Below are 27,892 nucleotides of genomic sequence, written 5' to 3' on the forward strand. Positions count from 1 at the left end.
TGCGCAATTGTGTCTACTATTTCTGGCTGCAAATGCTGCACTGCCGTCCGCTACGCAGGCCCGTCTACGCCTGCGTGCCCTGCCCGCATCCTAGACGACCCACCATCCATAAACATCAAAAAGGGTATGAGACTCGGCTGCTGAGACCTGATGCGGTCGCTTGGAGGAAGTTCGCTTTCCTCAACTGGGTTCCTCCGGGATAACCATGTCTGCGCCCGAACGCCTGATCACTTGCTGCTCATCCGGGATCCCGACGGGGATAAAACTTTGGTCCGGTCCGATGCATGCTGCATGTACCTGTGGCCCCGGCGCCGGAACCGCGGCGTCTGCGCCGCTATGTTCCAAATCATCGCCGCAGACTGTCCAGTCTTGCTTGCAGATCGTCGTCATCTGGGTCACCTCCGCCGACAGCCTGTGCTACTTTACCCTCAGCGACACCCGATTTCTGTAAACCGCTTGGTGCTTCGCCCAGCTGAATGCGGTGTTAGCAGCTGCAAAACAACATCGCCGTCTACACCGATGAGACATACCGATTGTCCTAGGTCCACCCCAATCTCGTCCAAGACCTGCTGCACGACCTCTTCGCCTTCCTCCTCGTCCTCCAACCCGGTGACATCGTCGATGGCGTCGTCCATCATCTCCTGTCTTTGGTCCATGATGTCGTTCTCCTTTTCGAACTCCATCGCTATCCTCTGAAGCGCAGGAAGATTCATCTGCCTGTTCATGCTGCCTAACAGAGTTGTTGCGCCCTTCATGGACTGCATCATTTGCTCGTTGCTGCGGACCGTCTGCGAGGCGGATAAGTATTTGGTCCAGGGATTATGGCACTGCTGAACGTACTTGTATCCGCAGTGATATGGCCTGTAGTTGGGTGCGCATCTGGTAGAACTTCTGGATATACCTAGGGAGGCCGTGTCAGCAGTGCCCCTGCTTTCCTCATAGCCCGAGGCAGTCCATACCTTCTTGTCCTCACCAGGTCCTTTGCCTGGATGCGCAGAGGGCCCATTTGGCCGTTCTTGGCGCTCTTTTTGATGTCCTGCACCAGCTTCTTCTCCTGGTTTTCCAGCTTGACGCGCTCACGATCGAGCTCGCGCTGCGTCTTCTCGAGGGCCCGTTGGTGCTTGCGCAGCCGCTCCTGCGGCGTCATGCGCTTGCCAAAGGCCCATTCTACGATCTACATGGCGCGGTCAGTGCCTGGTGGACGCCGGGGGCGTGCGCGGAGGGCGACAAACATTCATGGTGGCGATAAGGTCGAGACCGGTGTGCAGAACGTCGTGAGCGGCGAAGCTCTCTTGGGGAGCGTCTTTCGCGAGATGCAGCGCTTGTGCAGGCGGCAGGGTGGGGGAGGAGACGTGGGAGCTGCAGGTGATGACATCCGCCCGTGCTGGTGGTCCGAGCGACGGAGCTTGGCGCGGTCGCATTTCTGGATCGAACTTTGACTGTCTACCACGCCACAACTCTTCCTCCTCAACGCGCAGCGATCCAACGCTTCGCGACATGCACACCCACGACCGAACGCTATCCCTAAGTTTGTGATGGATCCCAGCAAGCCCTCTGGCAGCGGCTATGCCTCGCCTTCCGGCAACCCGCGCGGCCGCCACCCCGAGTCCTACCTCTCGCCTTCCACATCACGCCGCCCATCGTACATGACCGTTGGCGCCGGCTCCGTCTCTGAGAGTGCCAGTCGCCTCGCCGCCATGCTCGACGATGACTCCGGCTATGGCGGCAGCATTGCTGACGGCAGCAGCGCGCGTTCCGGTTGGCATCCTGGCATTACTGAGGACCGCCCGACTCCCAGTCACACGCCCTTATTGCCCGGCGAGTCCAATGCCGCATCCGAGCACGAGCGGCGCACTCTTGCCAGCCACATCCACCAGCTATACTACAACCAAAACAGGACTGCCCTGGCTCGCTCCATTGGCCGGACCGTGGAGACGTTGAAGAAGCTCCAGTCGCTGAACATGCAATGGCCAGCGCACTACCCCCAGGTCCAGCGTTCAGGAGAACCTGCACCGACTAATGGACATTCGGAACCGCGTCCTGGAGTCCACCACACTCAATCGACCTGGGACAATCACCGTGGCGTAGAGCAGGATGTGCCGGATCGGCCTCTGCCTCCTAAGCGCGCCGGCACCTCGCTTGGAGAGAGCAGCTCGACGGTCGCCGAGGCAAGCTCGGCGGCGTCGCAGAAGCCTGTACAGGAACCGCGCTTGGTCACGCCACAGTTGGCTCAAGACTTTTCCGTCTTGAAGATTGACCTCAAGATGGGTGCTTTGTCGCAAACAGAATTGGTTCATTCATTGGAGAAGGGCGCCATTGCCCAGTTGCTTGATGGCCAGATAACCAAGAGCATCCGTCACCTATTCTCTCTACGCGAGCGCATTGAGGACACATCCAGCAAGGTCTTGGTCACGGGTGATCTCAACGCCGGCAAATCCACATTCTGCAACGCTTTACTCCGTAGGAAAATTTTGCCCGAGGACCAGCAGCCGTGTACCAGCATTTTCTGCGAGGTCTTGGACTCAAGGGAAAACGGTGGCATCGAAGAGGTGCACGCCATTCCGCTTGGGTCAGTCTACAACCGCGACAATGAGGCAACCTATGACGTCTACACTATCCCGCAGCTCGAGGATATCGTTCTGGAGAATGACCGTTACGCCTCTTGCAAGATCTACATCAAGGACATCCGCGCTGTAGATGAATCGCTCCTGAACAATGGTGTGGTGGATATTGCGCTTATCGACGCTCCTGGTCTGAATGCCGATTCCTTGAAGACGACTGCAGTCTTCGCCCGCCAAGAGGAAATTGATGTGGTGGTGTTCGTCGTGTCTGCGGCCAATCACTTCACGTTGTCTGCGAAGGAGTTCATCTTCAACGCAGCGAGAGAAAAGGCCTACATGTTCATGGTTGTGAATGGTTTCGACAATATTCGGGACAAGAAGCGTTGCCAGGACCAGATTCTAAAGCAGGTTGCCAAGATGAGCCCCGCAACGTTCAAGGAGTCTGAGGAGCTTGTGCATTTCGTCACCAGTCGCGCGATCCCCGTCGCTCCTTTGGAGATGACTACTGGAGGAAGTGGTGGGTCTGGCTCGGGTTCTGGTGACGGAGCTCCCGGCGGAGATCCTGGCAATGATGACAACGGCGACCCCAACTCATCGACTGGCAAGGGCAAAGGAAAAGAGAAGGAAAAGATTCGGGACTTTGAAGAATTGGAATCGGCTCTAAGGCGCTTCGTGCTGGAGAAAAGAGCGCGCTCAAAGCTGGCGCCGGCGAAGACATACCTCATGAACCTTCTCGAGGATCTTAACAACCTTGCGACGGTCAACCGTGATATGGCGCAAGCCGAGCTGGACCGTGTTATCAACGAACTAAAGGAGCTGGAGCCAGCGTACGAGCAGTCCAAGAGATCCCGAACCGAAGCTAGTGAGGATGCCGACCACACCATCGAAGAGACCGCCGCAGATGTCTACGAGTACACGAGAGACACGGTGACGACAACGATTTCACGCGTCGCTGAACATGACCTTGGGCTTGTGTACCCTGGCTTGTTCAGCGCATTCGAGTATGCGGAGGAGATCAAGGCTGCCATGATCCAGGAGATCTCCGAAAGCGTCTTCGGCTGCGAGGACTACGCCAGGGAACAAACGACGATCGGCTTCCGCAGGATATCCAGCTTAGGCATATTGCACCTCGGTGACGACTGGTCGCATCTCACGTTCCATCCTGAGAAGATGTTCCGTAAGAGAAGGGACGCCCTTGCAAGACAGGTTGATTTTGATGTCGAAGTATGGGACTTCTTTGATGTGGCCAATCTTTGGGAGCGCCAGGAGAAGTTTGCTGGCACGAGTATGGCCGTGACCGTTGCTGGCGTCGTTGGCAGCAGAGTTGTTGGCGGTATGAGCTGGGTTGATGGCGCAATGGGTGCGATGAGGATCATGGGTTCAAACGGCCTTCGTAAGATGATCGTTCCTGGTCTGCTTCTGGCTGGTAAGTTCTCCTTAGCAACAAACCATTCGAAGTCTATGTTGTCTAACATTTTGCAGTGGGTCTTGGTGTTTCGTACGCCTTGCAGTCTATTCCGAAGTCTCTCCCACGCCGTCTCAGCACCAAGCTTTCGGCACAGCTCGAACTACTCGACTACACGCACGCGAACGCTTCTCGTATCAGCTCAGAGGTGCGCAAAGCACTCAAGCTTCCGGCAGATGAGCTTCGCGTCGGCCTTCAGCGCAGTGTCGAGGAATTGCAGGTCAAGAGGGAGAAGACGAGCAAATTCAAGGAGGAGTCTGAGGTCGCTCGCAAGTACTTTGGGAACCTCGTCCGCGAGAGCCATGATATTAGGCACAGCGTTGAACGCGTCGACCTCGAGGGTCCCGCTCCTGGCGTCGCTGCTGCGTATGGGGCATGATCACGGTCGTTGGTTCAACAGTTTCAGACTGCTCAAGTTCCTGGCTCTCATTGGCTTGGCATTGCAGAACACGGCATGCAGAGGGCAGGTAATTGACGAGCAAAGAGACGAAAATTCTGGCGTCGCAAGACGAGCCATTTGCACGGGTGTTCAAGGCGAAGTTGCTGTCTTTCCCTTCGCTACAGGTTCTCTTTTACTTCCTCTGCTCTTCTTTTCCCTTGTCTATATACCATCACTTTGCGTAGATACCACCCTCCACACGTTTACAGAATGAGAAAACACAGTACCTCCTTAAATTGTAGGAAGACTAAGGATGCACGGGCTGCGTACTTACGGGCACACATTAGCATGTCTGAGGTAACAATACAGCGCAGTGGTCTTTAAACGTGTGATGAATTTTTGTAATATGGGTCCAGCTCTGGAGCAGGCGCTCAAGGTTTGGTGCAGCAATGCGTGTAGTCCGATAAAGTGCTTATAAGGCCCAATGGATGAATTTCCAAGGTTTGCCCGCACTCTCAATTGCATAACGAACTTGAATGTTAGTAGGGAACCGCGCAAGGTGCCAGCAATGCGAGCCGGCCGATGCCTACATGCCATCAAGGCTACTTTGTAAGTAGATGTCACCTGGCTCGTTGACACCGTTGTATCCCAAGACCCAATCAAATCTTATCTTATTCTTCATCGCCAAAAGAAAGCTTGACGGGTTTTGCCTTTTTCTTAGGCTTCTTGGCCTTGGTGTCTTTCTTTTGCGGCTCCTCCACTTTTCCTGATTTCTCAGCTGCCCCGCCTTCATCACCCTCTTCGTCTGCATCGCCTCCGATCTTTACGGCCTTCCGCTTCTTTGAAGCGCCGCCGACAGAGGCGACTTGCTGCTGCTTTGGTTTGGCTTTCTCCACAGTAGTCTCATCCCCGTCTTTGCCTTCGGCTGTCTCCGAAGCGGCATTGGCAGCCGGCGACCCTTCGGTAGTGCCAGTGACGAGGGCCTCATATTCAGCCTTGGTGAGCGTGTCGTTGCTCTCTTCAACCACATAGGTTGGCCCGTCGTCTTCCTCATCGTCCCGCTTCAGGCGCTTAGGCCGGGCGACGGGTCGCTCGTGGCGGTCAGTGTCACGACCAGCAGTCAAGTCGCCTTTCATGCGGCGCAGGAAAGCAGGCTCCTTGTGGTCTGCCAGAGGATGTCAGCTCGTGCTGAAGCAGGACTGAGCATGAACACGTCAACGCTGCGGATGCTTTCTTGGCACAGACACTACGGTGATGATTTCATGGAGATGAATTACCATAGCTGAGGTTCTTAGGATTGAACGCCATTGTTATGCCGGTGGGTGGAGTACGCGTAATCCGGTCTTCGCTGTGTCTGCTTTCGGCCGTCCGCAAGCGTCGTGCGGCAGGACTGATGCTGTTTCTTTGAAGCAGCGCACGCTTCTTCACCGCAGGGCGGCGCAGGGCAGGGCGAAGGTCGTGTCGCGACACTATTCTTAGGGGCGACGCGCCAGAGGTTCACAGAAACTGGGACCGGTTCGCGTCACGTGGCGATAGGGCGCAAAGGGGAAATTGGAGGGAGCGCGGCGGCAGCGGGTGACAGGAGCAGGGCGAGGATTGGCGGCGAGGTTGATTGCGCGGGTGGGCTAGAGGCTGGGCGCCGTGCGCGCGGACGCCGAGGGTCTGGGGCGAGAACGGAGAATAGGACAGCTTTCGGTTTCGCCAGGACCGGCACTTTTCTCAGGGCGAGAGCAACCCAGGCACCCAGGCTTGCAGCGGAGCGGCAGCGAAACCGCTTCAAGGGCAAGGGGCTGCTAACGCGTTTTAGCCGCAGCCATCACCGCGAGGTGTCGTAAGCTGCCAATTGCCAGCCACTCGCGCGCCGGCGTGAAGAAACAGACTCAGCCTGCGTTCGGTGCTGCACCCTCGCCGCTGCATCACCCAGACGAGACCCTCCTGCGCCTCGACTCGTGCGCCCCCGGCGTTGCGCATCCCGAATCCCTGTCGTCGAGCAGGAGCGTTCTAGTTATCGGCGTGCTCCTCTTGGCCTCCTGCCGCGCTCAATCCTCCCTCTCCGCCAATAACCTGCTCGCCAAAACCTCTCCGGCCACACCACCACGAGATCCCAGGCCGCCGCCCCCGACCTCTCCTTGCTCCGCGCGCGATCCGCCGCGCTGCAATTTTTTTGTGCGCCGCGGCTTCGTCTCTGGAGACCCTGACCGCTCGTTTCGTTCTCCCGGGGTCTTCACACGCGGCGCGACAGCACTCCGTCCACAACTCACTCGCCAGTGCTTCGCACGACCTCCCTGCCGGCCCGGGCCTCTGCATTGTGCACCCGACCCCGGACGCCAGGCTCGCCGAGCTCGAAGCCGTCGCCGGGCTTGAGAGCGGCGAAAAGAGCCCGCAGCAGCAACCGCAGTAGCTTCACTTCCGCCCCCGACGCTCCGCGCTCGTTCCAAACGCCGCACACATGTCGTTCCTACAGAGCCTCAAGAAGCGCATACCCACGGCGCGCCCCGCCGCCCCTCTGGACGGCGAGGAGTCCAAGATTGACCGGCTATCGCCGCGCCTGGCCTTCCTCCGTCGCCGCATACGCCTCAAAGGCAACTCCTCCATCTCGATACCCCTGGGTCTTGTCGTGCTCTTCCCCACCATCGTCATAATCCTAATAATCATCATATTCGTGCGGCATCCCTCGTCGCCGGGGCAGTTGCTGGTGCCGGCAGGCGCTCCTCCGTCCATCAGGTTTGTTCTCTTCTACATATTGCCCCTGGTGGGTTGCCATCTCTGACGTGGTTGGTCGCCTCAGGAAAATCAACGAGAAGTACGACAAAGTCTTCTATCCCGGCTGCTTAGAGCCCCCGAAGAGGCCCGAGGACCACGAAAAGGCAAATGCGGCGTTCGTTGTCTTGGCGCGGAACAAGGAATTGGACGGCGTGATACAGTCAATCAAGTCCATCGAGAGACACTTCAACAGGTGGTTTCACTACCCCTATGTGTTCCTGAACGATGGCGATTTCAACCAGACCTTCAAGGACACGATCTTGAACTACACCAGTGCTCCGGTTGAGTGGGGCAAGATCGACAGTTCAATGTGGGGTTTCCCGGACTGGGTTGATAAGGATGTCGCAAAGGAAGGCATTGCGAAGCAGGGCGACCAGGCTATCATGTATGGTGGCATGGAGAGCTACCACCACATGTGCCGTTTCTACTCCGGGTATGGCTCCCCCCTGCAGCAGAGACCCAGGCTTGCTTTATCTAACAAAGTCTGGCAGTTTCTTCTACAAGCACGAGCTGCTCCAGAAGTACACCTGGTACTGGCGTCTTGAGCCCGAGATCAAGTACTTCTGCGATATCACCTAGTGCGTCGCTCCTTGCATTGCGGCTTGTGGTCACGCGAGACTGACTTTTGCTAGTGACCCCTTCATCCACATGGAACGCAACAACAAGACGTACGGATTTACCATTGCTGTCAAGGAACTGCGGGAAACCGTGCCCAACATCTTCCGCTACGCGTCGGCTTACAAGCGCAACAACAAGTTGAAATCGAAGGGACTGTGGGAGATGTTCGTGGAGAAGCCCGAGCCCAAGGAAGAAGAGCCTGAAGAGCCACCCAAGGAAGACCCCAAGTCCAAGAAGCCTCTTCCGGAAGAGATCCTCAACACCGACCCTGGCGCCCTTCCGGAGATCGACTCCGACGCAATGGAGGGTGAATCGTACAACATGTGTCATTTCTGGAGCAACTTTGAGATCGCTAGACTTGACTGGTTCAGAAGCAAGGAGTACAATGACTTTTTCGAGACGATGGACCGCAGTGGAGGATTTTGGACGGAACGAGTAAGTTGGCTTTGCTTCAGTGTACACAGGCGGTCCGCTAACTGTTTCCAGTGGGGAGATGCTCCTATCCACTCTCTCGCTGCCGGTGCTCTGCTTGGCCCCGGCGACATTCACTATTTCCGCGACTTTGGCTACCGGCACACGACGATCCAGCACTGTCCGGCGAACAAACCCGCGCGCCAGCTCCCTCACATCCCATACCTCGAGAAGACGACGCTGGACGAGAAGAAGCGATTCGAGGAGGACGAGTACTGGGCCACGCCGGATCCGCCAAAGGAGAACGGCGTGGGATGCAGATGTAGATGCGACACGGACATTGTCGATGTTGAAGGCAAGCAGGGCAGCTGTCTTGCGGAGTGGGTGGATGTCGCAGGCGGCTGGGCGAGCCCATAGACACGGCTCCGCTGGCAGGAGATAAGGATTCCACGGCGTTATCACAGTGCAAGTTCATGTCGGGTTCTTATTTGCGGCATAATATACCTTTTCCAGGCAAGAGTTTGGGTCTGCAAGTCTGTTGGCTCAGAGCGGAGGGCGCAGCGCTGTTCTTGTTGTTGGCCTCGTTGCAACGAAGGAGACGAAGTGCATGAAGCGGTCACGGGCTAGGGTTGGTTTATGTGCGATTTTTCCGCTTGTCGAGCATGGAGAGTGTAAATTAATCTACTACGTACGGTATCGGGATGACGACGCAAAGGGACGTGCATGTGACTCGAGTCGGAGCGGATCAGTTAGGAGGCAGCGATAAGCGATAAGCCCCGCCAGGCTGCGGGAGCATGACCACGGCGCAGCGCGTTGCCTTGCATCCCCAGACACCTAGCTCTTCGGCACTCTGTACCCAACGTGCAGTACTTGCAAACCACTCAAGCTCTCAGGCTGCCCTCGCCGCAGCGGACGCCGCCTTTCGCCTTTCAGGCGCTGCCGCCCGCCCGCGACGCACCCGTTCCTTTCTTGCTCGGGATCAGCCGTTCCCCCGCGAGTGCGCCCCGGGCCTACTAGACCCTACGTGCTTCAGGCAACTGCTTCCTACAGACCACGGGTCACTTCCCTCACAGTAAGCTGGCTTCCTCGTTTGCACAAGACCCTTCGCACCCCGCGCTGTTTCTTAATTTCCTTTGCGTTCTTTAAGCGTCTATCCTCGCCCAGGGGCTTGCAGCACCGTCTGTCGTCATTCGCTGCTCAACCGTCGTGGCCTCGGGAGCTCTCCCCTCGCCTGCCGCCTTCCTGCCCAACATGGACCTCCGCCTGCCACGCACAGAAGATAGCACCTACTCACCGCAGTCAGACGCGACGCCGCCTTCGCCACCGCTCACCCACGACATCTCGCCCGAGAACCTCACGGCAAACGACCGAGTTGCGAGCTACAAGCCCCCTCCCCGGCAAGCCGCCTCACAAAGCACAAAGCGGAACCGCCACGCGCCCCTCCACTTTGCCAACACAACCGACTCGGTCGAGTTTGCGAAAGACAAAATGGCGGCACACGAGGACTCGTACGATTTCATGGACTCTTCCGGTGTCCTCGTCCCTTCCGACGACGACGGCGCCGAGACAGTCTCGTCGGGGAGCTTTGCCTTGGTCAACTCGAATCTGGAGGAGACCCGCAGTGTCAACGGCGACGAGGAAGAGCCGACATCTGACGATGAACATGAGCTGCCCGAGCCGGTCTTTCAGCCCTCTGACTCTGGAATAACCACCCGGCCTGATATTCGTACCCCAGAAGCCTCCACAATCTCCGAGAAGCCCGTCGAGGTTGTTGACAAGGATGCTGTCCACATCATCCAGCCTATCGTCCGTTCCTTTGATTCGCAGTGGACGGGTGTGACTGGAGTATCCATGGATGAGCTCAAGTATTCGATCGCAAAGGAAACCTTGGACTGGGACTGGTCCGGTCCCTTCCGGGTCATATTCGCTGGCTTTCCGCCTTCCATGTCCAACGACACAAAGAGTCCTGAGGATTTGATAACGGACAAGTTGGTTGCAGCTCTCAAGGTTGGGCGGCCTGAGTCCCGGTCTTCCAAGACATGCACTCCAGGCATTCGCATGTCTTCTGACGTTGGCGGCGATTTCTTGCTCAAGGAGATCTTCAACCAGGATGGCCAAAGCTCAGACATGCTCGCAGATAGCGTTCCCACTGCTCTTCCGAACTTGGTCATCATGTGCAACCAGCCGATGGACCTCATTCGCTTGGAGGACGAGAGCCTGATGAAGCTGCGTGCCATCATGGCTGATAGGGGTGTCCCGATCATTAGCGTTTCTCTTTCGAGCCCTGTCGGCGGGTATTACAGTTTCTCTCCGAACAGCAAGTCCCTGCAGATCTGCCTGAAGTCAGGCGAAGAAGAGATCGGTGTTGTACCCATCGATCTGAACAATTTCCTTAACCTTGATAACACTCAGCTCAATCGTCACCTTGCATGCATTGGCGTGGGTTCCGATGGTGAGAAGAGCGATAGGGAAGATGAGACTGAAGAGAAGAAGAAGAAGGATGGAATGAAGGCATGGCTCAAGGGATCTGCGGATCATGCCTGCAATACTGTGCGGGCCCAACCACGGTGGGCTCTTCTTATCGTTGGGCTGCTCATCAGTTCAATTGCCGCAATGCTACTCGGAGGCGTAACCTTCCCAGGAGCGGTTCAGAACAACGCCGTTCAGAAGGCTGAACAGGCCGCCGCACTGAATTCGGCTCTTCAAGCTTTCACCGGTGCAAAGACAGACGTCTCGGTAATACAACGCGAGCTCGACCCCAATGCAACAGCAGCTTCAGCTGCCACGTCTGGCTCCGATAAAGCAGTGTCCAACGACGCTACTACCAAGTCAGTCAGCGTAGTCGAACACCCGTTCTCACCTAGAGCAAATGACTCTGGAGACTTCAAACTGCGAATTGTCGGCGACCGGCACTTCGTCTTAACGCCGCCGAAGAGTTTGGCCTCCACGTGGAGAGTCCCGAAGATCGTCATCCGCGTCCAGCGCGGCTCGGATGGCGTGCCTTTCACGACCGAGCAACTGGTGGAAGGCGTTCACGCTGTGAGCGTTGAGCCCAAGGATGCCTATGGCATTCTCAACGTCACGGTCTGCACCGAGTCTAGACCAAGGATAAAGCCACAAAGCTTCACGGTCGATTTCGGTTCCCCTTGGCTCAAGATGTCCCGCTGGACTGATCTGGTGAAGACGGACTTCGCCATTGCGCAATCAAACGCGAAGAACACTTCCTTGGCCCTATTCAAGCAGCTCCAGGGCTTCGGGGGCACTAGCAAGAACATAACCGATGTCCTTCTGCATTCGGCCGATTCAAGTGCGCAGAAAGCGCTCCAGTTGTTCAATCAGACGCTCGCGGCCAGCAACAGGCTCCGCGAGAAGCAGAAGAGCGTGACCAATGACATTATAGGTGCCGCTAAGCAGCTTCATCTTGAGAAGCCTGTCAATCGGGCCCGCCGGAATGCCAACAGGATTGCCCGCAGGCTGGGATTGAAGAAGCCGCAGGATAAACAGGAGCAGAAGCACAAGGAAAGACCGTGTGGAAAGAAGCTCAAGCCGTAGATGAGTGCTTGCGGCGCTGTGGTGGGTGGGTTTGCACGGGCGCATCGGATATGGAGTATTCGTACGATCATTGGGTGATTTCTTTCAATTCGGCGCTGGAGGGTTTCACGAAAAGGACTCTTAGCTGGAGTTGCTCATAGGGCGTGAAATGACGGGAGATGATGTTGCCAGACTGGGTGATTCATTACTTCTCAATACTTTTCAGGCAGCTCGAGGGACGGGTAGGACCATGGGACTCGGAAAGATAGTCATGACTTACAATGTGTATTGTTCTCGAAATGTTGCCAATACTGGCCGGCTGGGAGCTCAAGGTTGACTAGTGCTGTGCGTGCTGACAAGGGTCCATCTTGACCCCGGGTAGGGCGGTAGGCTGCAGCACCGCGCTCCCGCGGGCGGGCAGGCGCTCATGATGATTGCATCACAGGACCGAGAGATGCGCGCAAGGCAGAAAAAAGGCCCACCCTCGCACGCGCCTCGGGCATGAGTCGTCCAATCTTATCGCAAGTCACGTGGAACGCGGGCAAGCGTGCCAAGGCAATGTTTTGCTGGCTGGCTAACGAGGGGCCCTCATCTTGCAAACCACCACTTCTCACACATTACAACGCTTTGCGCCGCAGCCTGTCCACCTTCGAGCTCGCCGCAACCACGCCATCATTGACTTTTCGCGATCGCGCATCCACCAACAGCACTTCATCTGACCACCACTCAAAATGGCTGAGCCGTCTGCCACCAAGCTCGACCCCGCCGAGGAGGCGAAGGCTGGCCTTGAGCCGCAGCTCGCAAAGGACGAGACTGAGAAGGTGACGACCGGCGCCACCGAGTCCAAGGACGACAAGGCCGCCGAGGGCGCTGGCGTCACCGACAAGGTCGCCAACGCTGCGTCTGCCACCACCTCTGCCGTCTTCTCCATGTTCGGCGGCGGCCCCAAGAAGGAGAAGAAGGAGGAGGAGGATGCCACCGACGAGCCGTCCGGTTCCTCCAAGGCCAAGAAGGCCGATGAGGTAAGTCGCCCGTCCGCGACGTCGCCCGCGCGCACAAAGAGCTGACCGCCTGAGCAGGAGGAGGAGCCCGAGAACCACGAGCCCGACGTCGAGTTCAAGCCCGTCGTGCACCTGACGGAGAAGGTCGAGACTAAGACCAACGAGGAGCTGGAGGAGCAGGTCTTCAAGATGCGCGCCAAGCTCTTCAAGTTCGACCGCGAGTCGAGGGAGTGGAAGGAGCGTGGCACCGGCGACGTCCGCCTGCTCAAGCACAAGGAGAACGGCAAGACTCGCCTGGTCATGAGACGTGACAAGACGCTCAAGGTCTGCGCCAACCACTACGGTATGTGATTCTGCGGGGCTGGGGGAGTGCCGAGTGGTGGCTAACACGGGTACGCAGTCGTCCCCGACATGAAGCTGTCGCCCAACGTCGGCAGCGACCGCAGCTGGGTCTGGAACGCCGCGGCGGACGTCAGCGAAGGCGAGCCCGAGGCTCAGACGCTCGCGATCCGCTTCGCCAACGGCGAGAGTAAGTGCAAGCGCAGGCTCTGAGAGTGGGGCCCCGAGCTAACCAAGATTCCAGACGCCAACCTTTTCAAGGAGGCCTTCATCAAGGCACAGCAGGAGAACGAGGCGCTCTTCACCGAGTAGATGTCGCAGGAGGACAAAGTGCACATATTCACGAACTCCGATAATGCCCCAATAGTACCCCATTCAAAATCATCACGCACCCATTACGACCACATGGCGGCTCCGGGCAGCAGTAGCCTCAGGCTGGATCATCCCCCTCCTCATCATCATCATCAGCATCAACGCCCCCCGTCCCCCAAGCCTTTCCCCAGCCCGTTTTCACCACAGCCCCAAGCCTGAGTACTCATTGCGCGCGACGGAACTGGCGATCATGACTTTAATAACATTCGTTGCTGGAAAGGGAAAGGGAAGTTGGTATGGCAGGGCCAAGCGCGCGCGCATTGGGGAAGGTAGATAGATTCTATGTAGTAAACCACCAGTAGAGCCAAGATACGAGATTGGACAAAGGGCGATGCCTGGTCCTGTGAAACTGTGCAGCCGTCCCCAAGCGGCTGGCAAGCTGCAGGGGCATTTGGCCTAGGCGGCTGGAAGGGTTGAGTTGATGGGCATGATGCGCAAACCGTGGTGAAAGAGGGCTGGATGCAGCGCTTGCGTGCGTGCCATGGCTTGTCCGTGCCTAGTGATCTGCTGGCCCGTGAAGCCTTGTGCCGGCGCGTGCTTCCAAGGGATCGGCTTTTTGTGCGTGTCGGGTGTGAGGGCTCGCTGCTGCTGCTCACCCGTCGCCCGCTGTGAGCGCGCAACCATACCCCACCACGAGACCTGGCGCATTGCTTTTGAACGCGATCCTGCGCGCCTGCTGCAACCTCCGCTTCTGCTGCCCCAAGCACGGTGCGCTCTACTTCAAGCCACCTGTTTGCTCCGCCCTCGATCCAGCGGTTGCCGCAGCGCGTTGTCGATCCACGTCCACCTCACCCACGCGCGTACATAGCCCGTTTTCGCGCGTCGTTGGCTTGCTCCGGCGCGACCAAGGCACACCTCTCCACCCGCCGACCACCCTCACCACCCGCCCGCGCCTCGGACACTTTCCCTCACCGACCTTCCTCCACCCGCGCATCTCCCCGAGCGCATTCACACCCTTCGGCTGGCCACTGCAACCGCGCCGCAAAAATCCAGCAAGGAAGACCTCGGAACAACGAGAGCTTCCACAAACACAACCCCGACCAGCCACCAAGCTTTCCCGTCCTGAACCATAGCAACCATGCCGGAGGTAAGTGACATATTCTACGCAGATGGCTTGCCAACTCCGCACTCGAGCTTCCCGTCCGCTACACAGGGAGGGGAAGGAGGGCCTGCGGCACAGATGAGATGCAGACCAGCTGATTCGAGATGCGCAGGTTAAACGCCAGATCAAGTTCGTGACCGAGCAGCACATCACGTAAGTCTCCCATGCGTGTTGTCACCCGGTCACGGCGGAGCTTTCGTCCCAGCCAGCCCTCCGCCTCCGCCTCCGCCTCCGCCTCTCGAGCAGCCGCCATCTGTCTCCTACCGCTACCGTGACGTTTCTGGGCCGTGTCGCTTCGGATGTCGTCTCGCAGTGTGCACTTGTGAGGGTTTCAGAGACATTGGGATGGGCTACCATCGCCATCTGTGGCAGCTACCCGTGGCTGTTCGGCAGCTTTGCGCACACGCGCTTCGTTCGTGTTGCCCACCCGAAGCCACCGAGCACACGAGTATGCGCACAGAGACCAAACCCACAACTTGAGATGACGCGGAGCCGGAGGGCATGATGAGGCAGGGGGTTCTGATGTGACTGGCTCTAGAACGAGGTTGGTAGGGCTTTTTGCTGACACTGGTTGCTTCTTTGCAGGGACAAGCCGCAGCAGATGGAGGGCTTCCCGATGCGCGCGTGGAGCATTGAAATCTGGATGTTGAACGAGAACGGCGAGGAGGTGCCCGCGACGCCGTTCGAGAAGGCGACGTACCGTCTCCACCCGTCGTTCGAGAAGAGGGCTACTCAGAGTGAGTCCCCATGCTTCTGTGCTCACATCCAAGATTAGGCAAAGACGGATCTACTGAGAAATACCTTTTCTTTCACAGCTGTCAAGAAGCCTCCGTTCCGCATCGAAGAGGAGGGCTGGGGTGAGTTCGAGATGCAGATCATCCTGTCTGCAGCTGGCAAGGGCGCCGATCATACAATCGACCACGACTTGAACTTCCAGACGGAGCGCTACGAGGCGAAGCACACGATCACGTTCAAGAACCCCAAGCCCGAGCTCCTCCAGCTCCTGAAGGAATCCGGCCCCATTCCCGGCGAGGAGAACGGCGCCAGGAGCAGAAGTGCGCTCCCCAGCGCCAACTCCAAGAAGAAGAAGGACAAGGCTGTAGGTTTCGTCAAAGCCCTCACCAAGGCCGTCATTGTGCGGATCCTGTGGAAGATATCTAACCGCGGTTGAAATCAACAGGTCGACATGGAGAAGCTGGCGGATGGCCTCCAGCGCCTCGGCGAAGACGACCTCCTCCAGGTCGTCCAGATGGTCCACGACAACAAGTCATCAGACACATACACGAAGAACGACGTAGAGAGTAAGTCAAACGTCAATTGCCCGCGAGGACAAGCAACACTAACCAAAGCACTCGTCAGATGGCGAGTTCCACGTCGACCTCTATACGCTCCCGGACAACCTCGTCAAGATGCTCTGGGACTTTACGGCTCAAAGGACGGACTTGTGAACAAGAGGGGATGGTCTGAGATAAGATTGAACTAAAAAGAGAGGAAAAAGGAAAAGGGACTAGGGAAGGAGTCCACTTTTATTTTTGCGTGCAGCAAAAAGTAGTCACGACCGGCTTATACCCCCCGCCGTAAAACAGAAGCACCCCATGACCAAAACACCCAGAGAATGAGAAATGTCCAATGAGTCAAGGAAACAGAATGGCCGAGTTGGCATCATGACATGACGTGGGATCCTTCTGCCGCTGCTACTGCTGAATGCTAGAAGGGAACATCTAGAGATAGGATCAGGGATCTTTTGCTTTTTTGTTCATCTTTGCGTTTCAGCGCCAGGGCTTCTTATTCCTCTCTCGACTCGTGTTTCGACTCGAATCTGCTTGCGTGGATGTAACGGACATTCTGGTTTGTGGAGCAGACATGCGGGACGGATGGGTGAGGGGAAAGCGTGCACGCGGATTTCCTTTGGGAATGTTTGGGAACTGGTTTCTTTCCTTTTCAGTACTGTCGGATGCATCTGCGGTGGTGGGAGAAATGGAAAAGGTTGTGACGGTCATGAGATTAAACATACTCGTCTACATGTGGAGTGCGAGCTGATGGATTTCCGCTACATGTTGTATGTGCTGCTTTTCATGTGTTGGTAAGAGTAGTGCTTGGCGAGAGTCCTTCCGCTTTGTGTTCTTCTGTTCTTTTTATGTTTCCTGCTGGTAATCGAACGTTGCAATGATACCGATGTCTTTTACAAATTAACGTTTGGATTTTATCTCGACACGAGAGAACACCTAACAAATTTCTTTTCTTCCCCTTGAACTCCCCTCCCCTCCCCCTATCACTTTGGTTGTACAATAGCTAAGTACGAAGGAGCAACAGACTTTCTACAGGATAGTTTAGTTAAAAGAACTTTCAATAGCAAGTACCTCTCGGGCTCTTGTCATCGTTGAATCATGCAACCCTCTGGTGGCCGGAAGATTATTGCGTCATTCCGCAGCGCACTTCCCCACACTCTCCCGAGGGGCCCATCCGCCCCAATCGACAGCGTGTCTTCCTCTCTCATCGCCATTCCTCTCAATATCTCTTGACGAAGCTCATCAAGGTTCTTGCATGTGAAAGCCCACCCTTCCCATCCTACCAGCGTCCTCGGCCCCTGACGACGAATGAGACCAAGGTATTCCCTTCATGTCCTCGATACTGATGACAGGGGCCGATATGAGCGCTCCTCGTTGTCTTTCCTCCGTCCACAGAAGACATGTGGCGTGGTAAGGCGACAACGCTGTGAGGACCCAAGTACTCAAGAGGGACAGGAAGCAAGCAAGCAAGCATCAGCCGACTACCAGTTACCGACCTGCTACTGCTAGTCACCTCCCTATATAAGGGTTTCACTGAGGTACACCTTCATCGCGCAGTGAATGCCCAATTCACTTCAAGATTGCCTATCAATTGGTGAGGTGGCCGAGTTGGTTATGGCGCCAGGTTAAGGTGTTAGCTTAACAAGTTTCCTGGTGGGGCAACCCGCGCGAGTTCGAGTCTCGTCCTCATCAACATCTTTTTTTTTCCTCTTTTGCCATTTCTTTGCTTGGGAGGGAAGTGTGGGTTGGTTGGTCGGAAGAGATTTTTTTTTTGGATGGCGTCGGCGGAGAGAGTTCGGGCCGATGGCCGGACCGGACCGAGTGCTGCACTAGGTTATCAGGGATGGGATTGGCTGGTTGTTCCGATGAGGTGGATTTGTATTCTCTCTTCCTCCACATGCTAGCATCGCTGATGCAGAAGTGGACAGTGGTGGTTGAGTGTGGAGTGATTGATGGTAATGAACGTTGAATGCCGCGGCGACGGCGGCCGAGACGAAAATAAGAAGGCCTGGGGATGGCATCTCGGCAGATTGACATTTTAGATGGTATGCAGCTTTGTGAACCACATGGCCTACTTGGGTGGTATGGGAGGCTTCGAAAGCCATGATGCTGATGGTTTGAGTGTGGAGTTGTCGACCAAAATATTGATATCTCCTGGAAGCGGGGGAGTGGGCGAGAACCATTAGACAGTCTGTCATTTCATCTTGAAATCTATCGGGACTTGTAAACAGCCGCTTATGTGTTGCCAGAATCGAGTGTTGGATCTATTGTAGTTGAATGGCGTTGCATCTGTCTTTGTCAGTGGACCAAAAAAGCTAGTAGATTCACTGCTTCAGTTGCAGAAGAGAAAACGTAAACTTAATTCTTGAGAGAAAGGATGCCCGCATTATGTCTGAGAGGAGCTGAAACCAGGCAACAAGAATCGGTGGCGTACCACACCAATTATAATGCCCGCATAAATCGGATAATATTGCCGACCTGCAAGTGCCCCGAACCGTACCAAATCCCCGGGAGGCAAGTGGTCTGTAGAACTGGAAGAATTCCTTGGAAGCCCTGAAATGGCCCAATCAAAATGCTCGATGAGGGTGATCAGGACCCGTGCCGCATGGCGGCGTCAACCCGCTGTGCCGGACTTCCGCGCGCTTAACTCTTGTCGTCGATACCAAGACCTGAGCAAAAGCAGCATTGATACACAGTCCTGGGACCTACAATGATGGCGCAATCGGCCCCTGAGAGCCGGGCAGCTTGCCACTTAACAGCTTGTCCTTCCCCGATCTGATGCGGCGGTTCAGCGCTTGGGCTACAAAACAAACCGCAAGTCCACAGGTTGGCTTGATTCTGTCCCTACTGCTGGTGGTCTCTGCACCATGTTGCTAACTACGCTGCTATCTCCGCGCAAGCTACTGCTGCCTTGCACGTTTTTTGCCGCCGTACTTCTCATTTTCATCCGCAGCTTGCCGCCTACATACAATTTACCACTCAGCTCCATCGCGGACGGTACAGCTGAGGGGGGAGAGACGAAACCCGTGTTCATTGAATCGGATGATGGCAGATTCCATTGGAGCCAGATTACGCAGAGATATCCGGTAGAATCTCTGATCTCCATCCCCATGGACGTCACGGAGATTCCCCGCATACAACATGACTTCCCGCCGGAGCCGGAAGAGGCCCGGAAAGTGCGGTTGGAACGCCTTGATCAGATAAAGGCAGAGTTCATCCACGCCTGGACGGGGTACAAAGAGCATGCATGGCTCAAGGACGAAGTGGCACCCATCTCCGGTGACAGCCGCGATACCTTGGGTGGCTGGGCAGCCACCCTCGTCGACTCTCTAGGTAGCCTCATCCCAAACCTTCCCTCGCTGTTCAACCAGTGTTAACATCACCAGACACTCTCTGGATCATGGACCTCAAGCCCGACTTCGAGGACGCCGTCGCCGCCGTCAACGCCATCGACTTCTCGACCTGCACGCTGAGCGAACTCAACGTCTTCGAAGCCACGACCCGCCACCTCGGCGGCCTCCTGTCCGCGTACGACGTCAGCGACGGCCAGTACCCCACCCTGCTCCAGAAAGCGTGGGAGCTCGGGCACATGCTGTACGCGGCCTTCGACACGCCCAACCGGATGCCGGTGACGCGATGGAACTTCAGGGACGCGGCCGACGGCAAGCCGCAGGAGGCCTCGGACGCCGCGCTTTCGGCCGAGATGGGCTCCCTCACGCTGGAGTTCACGCGGCTGTCCCAACTGACGGGCGACCTCCGCTTTTTCGACGCCGCCCAGCGTGTCATGGATGTCTTTGACGGGCAGCAGAACCGCACGAGGCTCCCGGGGATGTGGCCGGTTGCCGTCAATGCCAGGGATCTCGATTTTACGGCTTGGAACTCGTTTACCATTGGCGGCATGGCTGATTCGCTGTACGAGTATCTCCCGAAGGTAAGAGGCTTGGGTTTTATTTCGCCGTTGGTGTCAAAGAAAAGAAAAAGGAAAAAAAAGAAAGAGAGATGGAGAGAGAGACGCGAGGGGAGAAACAAGCAAGCATCAACCAGGAAAAAACATTCGCTCACACCGTCCCCAACAGCAACACGCCCTCCTCGGCGGCGCAACCCCGCAGTACCGCAAGCTCTTCGAAACCGCGGCCGCCCCGATGAAGCAACACCTGTTCTACACCCCCACGATACCCGGCGACAACGACAACGACAACAATCCGATCCTGATGCCCGGCGACGTCTCCACCGACGAAGCATCCGGCGTGCACCGGGACCCGCGGAACCAGCACCTGAGCTGCTTCGCCGGCGGCATGTTCGCGCTGGCGGGCAAGCTGTTCGACGTCCCGGACGACGTCGACGTCGGCCGCAGGCTGACCGAGGGCTGCCTGTGGGCCTACGAGATCAGCGCGAACGGCGTGATGCCGGAGACCATGTACACTCTGCCGTGCGATGGTGGTGATGGCGCTGAGGAGGGGGGATGCGCTTGGGACGAGGAGAGGTGGCTTCGTGCCGTCGAGGAACAGGCGCGCTCGGAGGAGGAGGGGAACGAGGATGCGGCGGCGGCGGTGGATGCGAACGCCGTTGTCCAGGAGAAGCATTTGGGCCGGGGCGTCACAAAGATCTCGGACGCCCGGTACGTCCTTCGGTGAGTAGTGACGAGCATTCTCTCTCCCCCCGCCTCAAACCGTTCCCAACAGAGCATTGCCATTCCCGCGCCCAGCACCACCAACCCAACCCACTGACTTCCCTCCAGACCCGAGGCCATCGAATCCATCTTCGTCCTCCACCGCATCACCGGCGACGAGTCGCTCCGCGAGCGCGCCTGGACCATGTTCGCCAACATCGTGCGGCTGACCAGGACGGCCGTCGCGCACGCGGGGCTCGACGACTGCGGCGTTGCCGACGACGAACCGCCCAAATCCGACCGGATGGAGTCGTTCTGGCCCGGCGGCACGCTCAAGTACTTCTACCTCCTCTTCTCCGAGCCGGGCGCGGTGAGCCTGGACGACTACGTTTTCAACACCGAGGCGCATCCGTTCGCCAGAAAGAAGACGGCGGCGGCGGCGGCATCATCGCCGTCGTCGTCGTCGTCACGCTGAAGAGGAGGAGGAGGAGGGTGTGTGGTATTGGGATTCGAGAAAAATTGTGATGGAGAGAGAAAGAAGGCAGGAATGCGACGACTTGAAGAAAAACATGATTGAGCAGTAACGAATAGACATTAATGCCTGAGGAATCAATATCCAGTGCGAGAAGACGCCAGAGATTTGTATCTTGAACTGATCCTCGAAAGCGATCCGGTACGAAGCCAAAGGATATCTACATAGCCATCTATCTACGTATCTACAACGGCGGCAGCGTCTCTCTACAAATCGGGCACTGCAGCCGGTACCGCATCCAGCCCTCCAAGCACACGCTATGGAAGATGTGTCTACACGGCGTAACCATGTACGCCCTTCTCGCCAGCAAGCCTCCGGACAGCGCCGCCGCAGCCGCGCTACCACCATCCGCATCACCCCCACTGCTCAACCCGGCAGCCGGCACGACAGGGACCTCGAGGTCCTGCATGCAGATGGCGCAGTCAAACACCTTCTTCCCCTTATCCCTCGACTCGCCCGCCTTCGAAGCCGACGGGGACGAAGAGTTCGCCAGGCCCGAGTCCTCGCCCGCCAGCACCTTGCCGCCGGACGGCAGACAGGCGCCTTCCTCGTCGGCGCGAAGGACGGGGTGGTAGTCGTACGCGGGCGGCACCCAGCTCTCGCGGACGAAGAAGCGCGGGCCGAGGTGCTCCTGGCTGAGCAGCGCGCAGACCTGCAGCCACACCCACCCCGTGAGGGCGGCGAGGAAGGTGAGGTCGGGCTTGAGCAGCAGGATGTTGCCGGGGTAGGCGAAGAGGTAGTAGAAGGGCAGCAGGCGCAGCACGCTCTGGCCCGCGACGTAGTCCCAGCGCAGCGCGCGCCGGCAGTTGCGCATGGCGTTGCGGTAGATCTGCGGCGTCCAGAAGGAGAAGTAGGTGAAGATGAGGAGGGTGCTGTAAACCGCTTGCAGCGACGACGGCCACGTGGTTGCGTGCAGGGACAGGAAGACGAGGCCGAACAGCAGGAGGTAGAAGCGGAAGTAGACCGTTCCAAACCCGTAGCGCGAAGACCGCTCGTTGTCCGTGGTATTCGCATTGTTCTCATTTTCGGCGATCTCTGCGTCGACGTCTTGATCCGAAGGGACGATGATTGGCGTAGCTCCACTGTTTATGGCTTGACGAGCGGTGACCGGGAGTGGTAGCGTATCAGCTCCAGCTGCCGAAATAACTGGAACGGATGGTTGCGCTGGTGGCGTCTCACTCCTGCTGCCAGGTTGGGTGGCAGCGGGTGTTGGGCGGGTAGAAGCCGCGTTGCTTCGCCTTTCCTCTCTGCTGCGCTCCGTGGATTGAACGGTCCATATTTCCTTGAGGAAGCCCATACCGAAAAACACGGCGGACAGAAAAGCCACGTAGGCGGTGGCGAGGAGAATGAGGGTGATGGCTTCGTAGGACATGCCTACAAAGGCAAATCCCAACAGGGTGAAGCCGTCTCCCAAAGCGAGAAGCGCAATAGTGTAGAAACTGATACGACTCCTCGTGGAAGGGGTTGAGGCCTCCTTCATCTGTCTGACCAGAAGCACCAGCTGCGAACCAATCACCAGAGCAAATAGGATGATGTGGCGACGCGCAACGATGGCGTATGCCTCGGTCTTTGGGCCGACCAGATGCTTGCCCTCCTGCGGCGACACGTCCGGCGGGCCGTTGGACTCTATGACAAAGCCACAGTCGGGCGAGAAGGCAACCATGGACATGACCATTTCCGGGGGCAGTTTCGGGGAAATGCGGTATGGGTTACGCAACTCATCTTCAAAGAACTTCATGGCCAGCCCGTTGCCAACGGCGGAAGACTCGAGCGGATGGAGAGGTAGCGGGTGCTGCTGTAGGTACATGACGTATTCACAGTGCGGCAAGGAGAAGAGCTCTTGCTCGCCCTCGACGACCGAGGACCACGGGCTGAAGTCGTCAATCTCGCCCGACTTCTGCTTTTCCATGGTAGCATTCAGGGTGCGGTTGAGCAGCTCCTGGCCGAGGGTGAAGGCATGTTTGGAGAGAGAGAAGTGCGGGAGAGCAAAGATGCCGTCGAACTTCTCGCTCGTCGTCGTCAGCACGATGGTGCCCGAGTCCTCGAGGTGATAGCCGTGCAGGCGCATGTCCCACCAGTTGCCGTACGCCGTGTCTTCGCCGATGGTGACTCTTGCGACAAGTCTGCGCGCGGTAGTGTTCCAAGGCTCGCCATGATCCTTCTCCCCAAAGTGTATCCTAATGTCGCCGGCGGCAGAGGTCACGTTGCGGGTCCATTCCTCGGAGGAGTATGTGCCGTGTGGGGTGATGGCCGACAGATTGAGGTGCGGGCCGGCGTAGGTCTTGGTGGAGCGCCAGGTGCCCTGGACAAAGCCGGAGACGTTGTGGTAGACGAGCGGGCGGCGGTCGCTGCTCCCATCGATCAGGCCAACGGTGTCTTCGCCCAGGACGTAGCCGGCCTGGTCGCGGGCGCGGTCGCGGACGGGGTCCAGCAGGTCCCAGTGGAAGCCATGGTCCTTCCGGAGCCCAGTCAGGTTCAGGGTGTGCTGGTCATCGAGCAGGTCGCCGAAAGTCGAGTTGTTCAGGGTGTCGAGGGCGTGGCGCTCATGGTCAAGGACGCGGTCGAGCTTGCGCGAGGCGACGGGCGCCTGGGGATCGGGGCTGAGGTAGAGGAACAGGAAGATGACCAGGAGGAAGAGGAAGGGCGGCGGACTGTTAGCCATGTAGGGGTCGGTGGGGCGCAGAGTGCTCCATATGAGCAGCGGTGCGTGGGAGTGGAGGTGGAGGTGGAGGCGGAGGCGGAGGCGGGAGTGGACGTGGTTGTCGCGTCGGAGGTGGAGCACTTTAGTAGCGCTGACGCAGCTGCAGCCCGCCTCCTCAACACCATCGCCAAATCCCCGCCGTCCCTTGCATCCGCACGCGACCCGCGCACGCCCAAGCAAGGTGTTTTTCTGCACAGATAGTCTAATGTTTGCCGATTCGGCACCGCGCCTCCCTGGGATTTTCCCAGTCTTTTCTCCGTCATGCCTGCCGTTACACCCACATCTTCACTCACATGACGTAGCCTAGCAAATAGTCATTCAATTGTTTGCTAAAGCCGATGGACGCAATCCTCAACTTCTGGACCAGTCGGTATCATGACCAGCTCTCACACAGGCACAAGCCGGTGACTTGCTTAAGACTTCTATTTCTATGCCTGGCCAAAGCTGCCACCGAGAACAATATGAAGAGAGTTTCACTTCACCCCAGTCATCGACCAAATGCGCGCTAACCCGATGTGCGCCTTGATATTGTTCTTCAGACTCACTTGTCTCAAACAATCCTTCGCTTTCGGCATTGTGCCCTTAGTATTGTCCTCCTCTCCCCTTTGCTATGAGGAACGCCGCTTTTCTTGACGAACCTCCACGCTCCAGACTCTTCTTGCAACCGATCAAGAACTCGCAAACAAGGCGCTTGACCATGGCTCCTGTTCCCTCCACTGGCAATGATACCGCCTATCACTCGCCTGCTGTTGACGCACCGCCGTTCGATGCATGGAACCAGACCATCACCATCTACGACCAGTACGGAAACCCTTGGGAGGGCGGCGTCAGCTTGAACGATGTCAACCTGTGGGCCCAATATGGAATCCGTGCCACCATCACCTGGGGCAGCCAGATTGGCGCTTCCATCATCATGGTCATCCTGCTGCTCGTCCTCACCAAGCACGACAAGCGTCGCTCTCCCATCTTCATCCTCAACATCCTTGCCCTGCTCATGAGCGTCGTCCGCGCCATCACCAACGCCACCTTCTACACGAGCGGCTTCTACAACTTCTACACATACTTCGCTCAAGATCCCTCCCGCCTCTCTGCCGCCGACTACGCCCATTCCATCACCGCAGCCATCACCACCCTCCTTTTGCTCGTCTGCATCGAGTTGTCCCTCATCCTGCAGGCCTCCGTCGTCTGCGCAACTCTTTCTCGCCCTTGGCACATCACCATCACCATCTCGTCAGCCCTCGTAGCCTTGACAGCCATCGGCTGCCGCATCGCTCTCACCGTCTGGAACATCCAATTCATCCTGCGCCCGGCCACCGCAGACATGCCCGACCTCCCACGACTGGCAAACATCACCTCCACCTTCAGCATCTGCTTCTTCAGCCTGATCTTCTGCGCCAAGCTGGGCCTGGCCATCCGGAACCGCCGCAGCCTGGGCCTCAAGCAATTCGGACCCATGCAAATCGTCTTCATCATGGCAGCCCAGACACTGATCATCCCAGGTAAGCCTCCACTCACCCAACCACCCCAGACTCGACTGACCGACCCCTCAGGCGCATGCTCCATCCTGCAGTTCTTCACCGACGACGAGATCGGAGCCGTGTCCCCGACCGTGGTCGCCATTTTCCTGCCGCTCTCGTCCGTCTGGGCCTCCGCGAACACGAACGACCACCACCACGCTTCACGCGGCCACGATGCGCACCACAAATTCCTCGGTGGCCTCCGGTGGAAGAAGGCCCCGGGCGAGCGGAAGTCGCTGGCCACGATGAACTCCTCCGTTTGCTCTTCGCATGGTCCCCTCTCCCCCACTTCCAGGAAGACGACCTCGACGTACAACACGGACGAGACGTGCGTGAGTATGGAGGACGGCCGTCCCAACCAGATATTCGGTATGAAGCCCTTTCACAACGGAAGAAGAGCTCGTAACTGACACTTTGTGCGCGATGTAGAGGTCGGCAAGGCCATGAACAAGGTGTTTCCGTGAAGCTCTCTCGGACCGGACGCACAGATTTCAGCATTTCACATCACGCACAATCGCGGTAAATTGTTGTCCAGCGACTCTGTCAATCTCTTAGCAGCTTTCTCAATTCTTTCGTTCCCATCCGTAGCGGATAGCATTACTTCCACTGGCGATGACTTCTTTAATCTCAAGACTCAGCACAAATGCAAATCATTTCTTCACTCCGCAACTGCTCAAGGACAAACAGCACGAAGTCTCGTGATTGCAACCAACATTACTTACTGGGCAGGCGGACTCGGACTTATCTCCGCGGACTACTCCGCTCGAGATTGTCGACGAGCCGAGCCCGCGTAGTAGTAGTGTGAAGTTGCACGATGACGTAGCGAACGTCCTTCTTCTTCCCCCTCGGGTAACCCGCGGATGTCCGCGACCTGGAGAAGAAGAAGAAGAGGCAGCAAACCGCCCACCCGACGTCCTTCCAGGCCATCTGAAGCTGCTCCGAAAAAAAAAAAAAAAAAGCTCACAGGGATCGCGTGCCAGGCACGGAGGAGAAGCGCTGGCTGCTGCTTTCTACCACTAGAACGGCGAACCCAGCCAGGCGAACTCCGTTGTAGTATTGCTTTGCCTCGACCCACACATACATACTCGCCTGCCTCTGTGAATCCTTCTCGTTTCAACCAGCCCCTCGTAGCCTTGCCCGGCGCGCGCAAGCAGCTGGATGCGGGAAGCCTCGCGATCAGCACCACACCGTCCCATTTGCGCTCGAAAGGCATGATTCCCAGCGGGGGCGCGCAACCGATTTACTGTCGTGGCATATGGCCTCCCACGTGGCATCGTTCTCCATGCCTTGTGTCCCATTCTTTTCCTGCGAATGCAACGCTGGTGTCCGTCCGGAGCAGCACGGAGGGGAGGGGTCGGTCACGGCCCAGCACCTCTAAGCTTCCTCTCCCATTCATTTCTTCTCCTGCAGTGTCTCCCCGCGCTCCTTGCAACCTCGTTCCCACCCCCCGGTTCGCTCTTCCCGTATGCGTTACTCCTCTTGGTTTCCCCTCCCTGCCAATCCTTCCCTCCCTCCCTCCCTCCCTTCCCCCTCTATCCCTCCCAGCAAATCGCGGAGATGACGCACAGCGGAGGGAGCCGGCGATAGAACCACAAACGTGGGTTTGTCCGCCGGCACCTAGACCCAGCCGCAACAATGCAATACATGCAAATCATCAACCGAAAAAAAAAAAACGAAAAAAAGGCCCCAAGCGAAGGCGCGCGACAGGCCAGACCAGGCCAGGCCTTGCTTTCGGACCAAACATCCGGTACTACCAGTCGCGTTCTAGCCTTACGACATCATCCGCTCCCGTCCTCCTTCTGCTTCTGTTTGCGATTGCATGCGTCTGATGAGAGAGAGAGAGCGCGCGCGGGCGGAGATGAATGAGGCAAGCAAAAGGCAGGCAGCCAATCGTGCGGGGGCCCAGTAAGGTAAGCAAAGCGAGAGACTTACCGGAGAATTAATATGACCGTTTATAATATTCACTCACCACTTTGGTCATCAATGCCCCTTACCGTCTCACAAGCTCGGCGATCGAGCGAATTGAATGGGCCAACCGCCCCGTTCTCCGTTGCCCTCGCACCCGAATCATTTTGTACCTTTTTGCTTCTCCCCATACTCCGGTGATGACCTGGACAAAGCCGCGTTTGACCGCAGAGGTAGGTGAGGTGAGCTTTGATGCGGCAGCACACGCCTTGCATGCATGATGGGGGCCAAAGAGATGGAGCAGGAGATAGGTCATAAAAGAAAACAGGGTAATAGCACATGATGCTATAGGTAAGCCGCGTGACGGAGAAGAGCCGGCCCGTTCTATCCTGTCCGTCTTTCTTTAGAATCACGCCGTGTCTTCCGTTGCCAGCGCAAAGGGGGGAGACGAAGGGAAGCATGACAGAGCGACAATCGGACTGAAGGAGGACAAAGGAAAAAGGAAACGGATACGACCGTGTGTGGGGACAGTCCGTCTCTGTGCGATGGCGCCCGGCCAATGGTAGTGGAGCGGCAAGCAGCCATTGCTGACTTTATGCTGGCTGCGCTCTCTCTTCTCCTTTGCCGCCAGGTTACCTCGGATTCGACGCGAGCAGTTGAGAAACAGCGGGTATCAGCTGCAGATGGCGGCAGTTGCGACGGGACATGCCACTCCATCCCCCACACGTCTCCGTGTGCGGGGAAAGTCCAGGTTACTCGTGTCCCATCCCCACAAATCCGCGCGTGTGTGTGGGGGG

The 27,892-nt window shown here is 57.4% G+C and overlaps 9 protein-coding genes and 1 non-coding gene across 10 annotated transcripts; 8 read left to right on the forward strand and 2 right to left on the reverse strand.

Moving 5' to 3' along the window:
- Window positions 1-1,535: 1,535 nt before the first annotated feature.
- Window positions 1,536-4,405, forward strand: FZO1 (mitofusin; the record flags this gene model as incomplete). The annotated part of the gene is made up of 2 exons (XM_066781466.1): window positions 1,536-3,987; window positions 4,044-4,405. The coding sequence occupies 2 exons, from the start codon at window positions 1,536-1,538 to the stop codon at window positions 4,403-4,405; spliced, it is 2,814 nt and encodes a 937-aa protein (XP_066628468.1).
- Window positions 4,406-5,076: 671 nt separating this feature from the next.
- Window positions 5,077-5,612, reverse strand: SLS55_010076 (uncharacterized protein; the record flags this gene model as incomplete). Its single annotated transcript, XM_066781467.1, has 2 exons — window positions 5,077-5,570; window positions 5,606-5,612. The coding sequence occupies 2 exons, from the start codon at window positions 5,610-5,612 to the stop codon at window positions 5,077-5,079; spliced, it is 501 nt and encodes a 166-aa protein (XP_066628469.1).
- Window positions 5,613-7,551: 1,939 nt separating this feature from the next.
- omh4 (O-glycoside alpha-1,2-mannosyltransferase 4) lies at window positions 7,552-8,614 on the forward strand (the record flags this gene model as incomplete). The annotated part of the gene is made up of 4 exons (XM_066781468.1): window positions 7,552-7,558; window positions 7,652-7,658; window positions 7,801-8,221; window positions 8,273-8,614. The coding sequence occupies 4 exons, from the start codon at window positions 7,552-7,554 to the stop codon at window positions 8,612-8,614; spliced, it is 777 nt and encodes a 258-aa protein (XP_066628470.1).
- Window positions 8,615-9,448: 834 nt separating this feature from the next.
- Window positions 9,449-11,749, forward strand: SLS55_010078 (uncharacterized protein; the record flags this gene model as incomplete). Its single annotated transcript, XM_066781469.1, has 1 exon — window positions 9,449-11,749. The coding sequence occupies one exon, from the start codon at window positions 9,449-9,451 to the stop codon at window positions 11,747-11,749; it is 2,301 nt and encodes a 766-aa protein (XP_066628471.1).
- Window positions 11,750-12,459: 710 nt separating this feature from the next.
- On the forward strand, window positions 12,460-13,080 carry sbp1 (Ran GTPase binding protein Sbp1; the record flags this gene model as incomplete). The annotated part of the gene is made up of 2 exons (XM_066781470.1): window positions 12,460-12,750; window positions 12,808-13,080. The coding sequence occupies 2 exons, from the start codon at window positions 12,460-12,462 to the stop codon at window positions 13,078-13,080; spliced, it is 564 nt and encodes a 187-aa protein (XP_066628472.1).
- A 1,438-nt stretch (window positions 13,081-14,518) lies between these two features.
- tfg3 (transcription factor TFIIF complex subunit Tfg3) lies at window positions 14,519-15,713 on the forward strand (the record flags this gene model as incomplete). Its single annotated transcript, XM_066781471.1, has 4 exons — window positions 14,519-14,527; window positions 14,655-14,695; window positions 15,128-15,279; window positions 15,358-15,713. The coding sequence occupies 4 exons, from the start codon at window positions 14,519-14,521 to the stop codon at window positions 15,711-15,713; spliced, it is 558 nt and encodes a 185-aa protein (XP_066628473.1).
- Window positions 15,714-17,424: 1,711 nt separating this feature from the next.
- On the forward strand, window positions 17,425-17,523 carry SLS55_010081. The gene has a single exon. It is a non-coding gene; the product is annotated as a tRNA-Leu (tRNA).
- Window positions 17,524-19,660: 2,137 nt separating this feature from the next.
- Window positions 19,661-20,465, forward strand: SLS55_010082 (uncharacterized protein; the record flags this gene model as incomplete). Its single annotated transcript, XM_066781472.1, has 2 exons — window positions 19,661-19,669; window positions 19,908-20,465. The coding sequence occupies 2 exons, from the start codon at window positions 19,661-19,663 to the stop codon at window positions 20,463-20,465; spliced, it is 567 nt and encodes a 188-aa protein (XP_066628474.1).
- Window positions 20,466-21,156: 691 nt separating this feature from the next.
- SLS55_010083 (uncharacterized protein) lies at window positions 21,157-23,634 on the reverse strand (the record flags this gene model as incomplete). The annotated part of the gene is made up of 1 exon (XM_066781473.1): window positions 21,157-23,634. The coding sequence occupies one exon, from the start codon at window positions 23,632-23,634 to the stop codon at window positions 21,157-21,159; it is 2,478 nt and encodes an 825-aa protein (XP_066628475.1).
- Window positions 23,635-24,370: 736 nt separating this feature from the next.
- Window positions 24,371-25,654, forward strand: STE2 (pheromone alpha factor receptor; the record flags this gene model as incomplete). The annotated part of the gene is made up of 3 exons (XM_066781474.1): window positions 24,371-25,172; window positions 25,224-25,559; window positions 25,620-25,654. 3 exons carry the CDS (start codon window positions 24,371-24,373, stop codon window positions 25,652-25,654), a joined length of 1,173 nt encoding a protein of 390 aa, XP_066628476.1.
- Window positions 25,655-27,892: the final 2,238 nt, after the last annotated feature.

Source organism: Diplodia seriata (assembly GCF_021436955.1).
Source record: "Diplodia seriata strain FDS-637 chromosome Unknown scaffold_11, whole genome shotgun sequence".
Taxonomy (NCBI): Eukaryota; Fungi; Ascomycota; class Dothideomycetes; order Botryosphaeriales; family Botryosphaeriaceae; genus Diplodia; species Diplodia seriata.